The sequence below is a fragment of the Lactuca serriola genome, chromosome 8 (assembly GCF_051521515.1).
Source record: "Lactuca serriola cultivar US96UC23 chromosome 8, Lser_US96UC23_V15, whole genome shotgun sequence".
Classification (NCBI taxonomy): Eukaryota; Viridiplantae; Streptophyta; class Magnoliopsida; order Asterales; family Asteraceae; genus Lactuca; species Lactuca serriola.
In genome coordinates, this window is record NC_136415.1 from 64,207,725 (window position 1) to 64,214,490 (window position 6,766).

Consider the following 6,766-nt stretch of genomic DNA (forward strand, 5'->3'; position numbering starts at 1 on the left):
ATTTGGACAACTTTTCGCCAATATTTGAATAATTTTAATCACTAGTCTATATAGGATGTAAAACTACCTTTTGAGTTTTGACCATACATGATTCCAAAAGAAGTATTCAACCGATAAAACAACTTATAAGAAATAATGATAATATCTTTAGAACAAAAGTTGTGATATTTTGAATTTTAATAATACTTTTCTAATTGAAAAATATATATTTTAAATAATTTAAATAGTTTTTCATATATAACAAGTCAACAACGATCTTTATATTTTAAAAACAATATAAACGTGTTAAGAAAACGGAAAACATTATTACAATTCAATAAGACAAGGACAACGCGGTCATTTCACATTCATACACGATTGAAAAAACGAAGACACAGAACTGTGGCCAGTAAAAGATCGAACTCGATCATGGCTTCCCCATCATCATGGAGATGGCCAAAGCAGAACTCATCAGCATCGTTAATCGGATCCTCATCTTTCAATGCATCCTCAATTTCCGTTTATCCTTTCATCTTCTCCCACAGACAGCGGTCTTCTTTCGCCTTTCGTCGCAATCATCATCCTCCTCCTCCGCCGTCGTGTTGTAGTGCCGGACCTAATAATGCAAAAAGAAGACCGAGGAAATCCGATAAACAACTTCAGATCGGAAAAATTTCAGTCCACGACGATGCTTCTGTTAGTAAAAGGGAGCAATCACTCAAGACGATATCGAATCTGAACTTCAAATCGTTATTTGGAAAGCGTGCGTTATGGCGTAGGATATTCTTTGCATCGAAGAAAGTCCGGAGCATCATTTTGCTTAACGTCATTACTTTAGTTTACGGTAAATCTGAATTTCTGTCTCAACTTCTCGATCATTTTTCAAGTTTATTCTTGATTTATTTTGACATCTGAGAGTATTGGGAGATAAATTAATCGATTGTATCGTCGTAATTACTACTTTACCTGCTCCAGATTTGCTAAATTCAGGAGTGCCAGGAAATTTTGATTTTTAGCTTCTTAGAAAAGTTTTCGACATAAAATTAGGCGTTGTTCCTGTTCCTGTAGGATTGATTGTTACTTTGATAGATTTGTTTTTGGTTTTGAAAATTACTTTTATAGTATTATATTTTGTTACACTTTTTGGTCAATTTGGAATACTAAGCTTTATTTACCTACTTTACCCCTTTATTGAGATGATCATTGATCACCTGGACTGTTTTTAGTCTTCATCATGTTCACCAGTAGATCAATTTGTTGCTGAATCTGATAAAAACTTCCTCATCAGCTATGGGATTAGCAACCGCCTCTTGTACATTCAATTTTTTCATGATGAAATTCATTGACTACCATCATCCTTGAGTATCTATAAGGATCTGTATAAATAATGATTACTAAACCCTAAACTCTAAACCCTATGTAACATTTCTCTTGATATGAGGCTTCTACTGAAAGGGGTTTATAATAGCTGATGCAACTGCTTTCTTATCAATGCTTAGTTAAATATATATGAGAGTGATTCACTTGAGGTCTAATCTAACTCATTTGTTTTACTGTTATAGCAAGTGACATACCAGTGCTGAAAGAGGTTGAAGCAATCATGGACCCTGCAGCATTTACTGTTGTGAGATTTACAGTTTCTGCCATTCCATTTCTCCCATTTGTCTGGAGATCTTGGGGAGATGTACAAATTCGCAATTCAGGAATCGAATTAGGGTTTTGGGTGAGTTTAGGTTACCTCATGCAAGCTCTTGGACTTCTCACTTCTGATGCTGGACGTGCATCCTTCATTTCTATGTTCACTGTAAGAACCTCATGAATCATGACATAAATTTTCCATTAAACAATTGTTGTTACAAATTTACAATAAACATGGTGTATTTATTGATATGAATGATATGATAATATTGACTAAATCAGGTAATTGTGGTTCCATTGATTGATGGTATGCTAGGAGCAGTGATTCCTGCTCGCACCTGGTTTGGAGCTCTTATGTCAATTATTGGAGTTGGAATGCTGGAATGTAGTGGATCATCTCCATGTGTAAGCTTTTATAATGATACTGAATTCAAGCACATAACTTTTATGTCTAAATGCAAGAAGTTAGCAATCTAGTTTCATTGATTTGTGTATTACAGCATCCTACTTTCATTTCTTTTGTTTACAACATTATACTTTCATCTTTTTTTACATTTAACCCTAGCTTTTATAACCAATTAAACAGAGTTTTTGCTAAATCTTTCAGATTGGTGATTTATTTAACTTTCTAAGTGCATTATTCTTTGGTATACACATGCTAAGAACCGAGCATATATCAAGAAAAACAGACAAAGAAAACTTCTTGCCTGTTCTTGGATACGAGGTTTGTTAATTCAAAAACCATAAATTCTATATTTTTTTTCTTTTCATGAGCAAAAGTTAATAAAATTTTATAATTTTGTAGGTGTGTGTGGTTGCATTCTCATCTATTATCTGGTTTTTAATTGGAGGGGTATATGATGGTAGTAGCTTGGATTATGATCCATCATCATGGACATTAACAATGTTCTTGAAATGGTTTATGGAATTCCCTTGGATTCCCGCTTTATACACTGGTGTGTTTTCAACTGGCTTATGCTTGTGGGTAGAGGTAAACATTTAAATTTTAATTTCTTGGAAATAAAATTTTTAGTAAGTTACAGAAATGGTCCCTGTAGTATATAGCAGACATTACAACTTTTGTCCAGCTTTGCATTTTGTTACACGGGTAATCCTCTTGGTTTTATTTTGATGTGAGTTTGGTCTCTTTGTCTAGGCCATGTGAAATGACGATTTTACCCCTGTTTTTTTGTCTTATTTTCTTAAAAAACCCATTGTATGATGATATGATTATAATAAGAGTAAATTACAGTTTTGGTCCCTGTGGTTTGGTCAGATTCTCACTTTTACTCCCAACTTTTGAAAATTTGACAAAATGCATCCCTAAGGGTTAAAAACATTACACTACACATCCCTGGTCCATTTAAAAAGACTGTTTTACCCTTTATTTTATCTTTGTTTTTTCTATTACACATTTCTAAATGGTCTTTTTAAATATGTGCAGTGTAGTTTTTTTAAACCACAGAAGATGCATCTTGTCAGATTTTCAAAAGTTGGACTAAAAGTGACAATCTAACCAAACCACATGGACCAAAACTGCAATTTACTCTTATTATAATCATACAATAACAAATAAGGGTAAACTTGTAATTTCATGTCGTACTTCGAACAGCGGGACTAAATTGACAACAAAATGACACCACACGGACTACCCATGTAATGAAATGCAAAGTTGGACCAAAGTTGTAACTTCTATCATACCACAGGGACCATTTCTGTAAATTACTCATAAATTAATTTCTTACATGTTTTTTTTTTTTTATAAATTATAAATTAAAACAGATGGCAGCAATGCGTGACATATCAGCCACTGAAACTGCTGTTATTTACGGATTGGAACCGGTGTGGGGTGCTGGTTTTGCTTGGTTTCTCCTTGGTGAAAGATGGGGTGTCTATGGCTGGTTTGGTGCTGCTCTTGTTCTTTGTAAGCATTAATTTTTTAATTTTTATTTTTATTTTCACATTTTATATAAAGTATATGATTAAAATTAAAACTGGGGTAAAAATATAATTATGCAGGTGGAAGTTTAGTGGTGCAGATAGTTGGGGCATCATCTGGAAAAGGCGAGGGTCTGAGTAAGAAAGAGGATATAACGAGTCTTTCAAAAGGGCAAAATGGTCTTTCTGCATCTCCAGTTCCAGTCAGATCTAGAAAAGACGTGTCTGATTTATTAAAGTAAATTCTAGAATTTAGCCTACATTTTATTTGCAAAACATCTTAATATTTACATAGTATAGGGTACGTATATATATGTACATAATAAATGCTTTTAGAGAAACATATAGCTTAACCAATATATAGAAATCAGGTAATATAAATTGATATGCATATATATTAATTTTGGAATTAATTTAAGAAAGTGATATTGCATATATATTACTTGAAATAAACAAGGTTTATGTAATTTCAAGTAAGAACTTGAAAATCATTATGGATAAAACTTGAATGAGCATAGTCTTGGACAAAAGATACAAGAATCGTAATGATGATGTATAAGTATTATTTTGACCTATATATTAGGATAAGAGCATAATAATGAGTATGAATACAAAAGATACAAAAATAGTATTTTTTTTTGACATATATTGCGATACGAATATAATAATGAGTATGAATACAAAAGCTACAAGAATAGTAATGATGACGATGTATAGTTACTATTTTGACATATATATTACGATATGAGCTTGATAATAAGTATGAATAAAATAGATACAAGAATATTAATGTTGACTATGACATATATACCATACATGCATGATAATAAGTATGGATACAAAAGACACAAGAATAGTATTGATGATGTTGTATAGTTATTAATTTGACATATATATATTACTATACGAGCTTGATATATATATATATATATATATATATATATATATATATATATATATATATATATATATATATATATATATATATATATATATAGTGGTTCAAATGAGAACCAAAAAAGGTTAAGAACCGTAAACACCTGAACATCTCTCTCTCTCTCTCTATATATATATATATATATATATATATATATATATATATATATATATATATATATATAGAGAGAGATGTTTAGGTGTTTAAAATAATTATTGTGTTATTGTATTGCATGATTATGACCAATCAAAATTTAATAGAAAAAATAATAATTAAATAAATCAATAAGGGTAACCAGGTAATTTGAGAAATGACTTCCGCAAATACTCCCCCCTATAATTTTGCTAGTTACGTTTGATTTTAACCTAATCCCCCTTTTATATACGACTACCTTTTATATACGACTAATCTGATCAATCGTTGTAGGATCAATTTTGGCCTAATCCCTCTTTATGTCGTCTGCTTCCATCGCTTCAAACGATTGCAATTGGTCATCATCTTTCCGGTGGTTTAAGGATTGTTGTTGACGCCAAGCCTGCTGTTGCAGTGGTGGTTTCTGTAATGATTTTCAAAAATTCGGTGACGAGGATGGGATTCTGGTTTCGAGGTGACGATAATAGGAGTAGTTCTTTACAACGAGGCAAGGTCGAAGAACGAAGGGGGGGGGGGGGGGGGGGGAAGCATCGGGGCTTCGGTGGTGGTTTTTCTACGGTTGATAGGAGGTGAGTGGATCAGATGGTGGTTCGGTGATGGAGAAGACTAGAGACGGTGGTAATGGTAGGAGGTTGTTGCTCCAATCGCTAACATGTAAGTGCTCCTCTATCTAAAATGTAGATGGTTGCTCTGTCGGTTGACCATAGCACCTCCATCTCTTCAATTCGATATCAACCCAACTCCGTCCTCCTTCTTCTTCACCGCCGACCACTTCTGCCTCCTTCCTATCACCATAGTTTGGGTTTTTTCTGGTGATTCTGGATTGTTTAGAGTTTCTAGGAATATGGAAACTGATTTCCTTTATTGAATATTTGTCGATTTCGGGTTTTAGTTGACTGAAGATTGGTGGAAGGTCAGTTCTTTGCACAGAATCTCGATGTGTTTAAAATTAGTTTTCTTTTTCTTGAGTTTAGTAATTCTCATGTGATCTCATGTTCTACTTCTGATGATTGTCATATGATCTCATCAGATAACAGAGCAACTTTTAAACAGGCAAGTTTTAAGCCATTTGGTGGTTTGGTGATCAAAGGAGCTTATTAGAGTGCTCTGTGTTGTTTTTCTATTACAGACAGGTAGTGGCCACTTTTCGCCTGTTGGTGGTTATCATGTTGGAAGAGACATGACATTTGTTTTATATGTTGCTCGCTTTAAGTATCCTCCTCATTGGGTCCTACTTAAAACACATTCTGTTCAAGTGTTGTGCTTGTGCCGAAGCCCGATGGTCTTGAAGAAGATGATGGTTGGGTGATCTTGTTTGTACATGATGAACATTTGAATATATCTCGGGTAAGTTTATATCAATCTCTTATTACATGTATAGATATTATTGTGAAGTAAATTGGACTAATGTTTCTTGGATATCAATGGGACACAAATTGACTTAATTTCACAGGTTATCCTAGTAGATGCACAAAAGTTTACCAGTGAGCCAGTTGCAATTATTACCTTGCCATATTGAGTGTCTTATGGTTTTCATGGAGCTTTCATGCCGATAATCTCCTAAATATAGCCCATCAATTCTATTGGAATGGAATCACGAATTCCAATTCCAATTCTGTTGGAATCACAGAAGTTGATGCTTGAAGAACGGACCACAAAATTGAAACGGACCACATTATTCTTTTAGAATGTATTAGTCGTTGTTAGATTTTGATATTTTCTTTCCTGTTTTGAAAGTTTTTTTAGTTTTATTCTTTAACAATAAATATAATTCTTAACAATTGTTACCCGTATTCTATAAGAAATAATGTATTCTTTGTTTTTATTCTTCAATTGATTGTTCAAGAATTTGTTATTCTACAAGAAGTTTTTAAAGTCATGATTAAAAAATAGTTTCAATAATATTTTTATTATTTATGGTTCAAGAATATTTTTTTGAATATACCCATAAACATATTCTGTCAGAATGTCCGAATTAAAAAAATTATAATTCGTAAAATCGGATTTTAAAATTAATAGAATCTATGATCCCTTAATAATGCAATTTTCCTTTATTAAATCTATATTAATCGACTAAAATACCCTTGCAATTAATTAAGAGGATATTTTTCAATTATATTT

At 32.5% G+C, this 6,766-nt stretch overlaps 1 protein-coding gene across 5 annotated transcripts; it reads left to right on the forward strand.

The window, feature by feature from the left end:
- Nucleotides 1-330: 330 nt before the first annotated feature.
- LOC145066027 (uncharacterized) lies at nt 331-6,478 on the forward strand. Of its 5 annotated transcripts, XM_079013177.1 has the most exons (11): nt 331-823; nt 1,542-1,783; nt 1,900-2,022; nt 2,225-2,341; nt 2,423-2,608; nt 3,400-3,541; nt 3,637-3,793; nt 4,919-5,558; nt 5,676-5,702; nt 5,779-5,992; nt 6,099-6,478. In XM_079013177.1, the coding sequence occupies exons 1-8, from the start codon at nt 409-411 to the stop codon at nt 5,004-5,006; spliced, it is 1,470 nt and encodes a 489-aa protein (XP_078869303.1). In that variant the 5' UTR covers nt 331-408; the 3' UTR covers nt 5,007-5,558; nt 5,676-5,702; nt 5,779-5,992; nt 6,099-6,478. The 5 variants fall into 5 exon arrangements, with proteins under 5 accessions (XP_078869303.1, XP_078869301.1, XP_078869300.1 ...); XM_079013175.1 differs by having other exon boundaries at nt 4,919-5,702; XM_079013174.1 differs by having other exon boundaries at nt 5,676-5,992.
- Nucleotides 6,479-6,766: the final 288 nt, after the last annotated feature.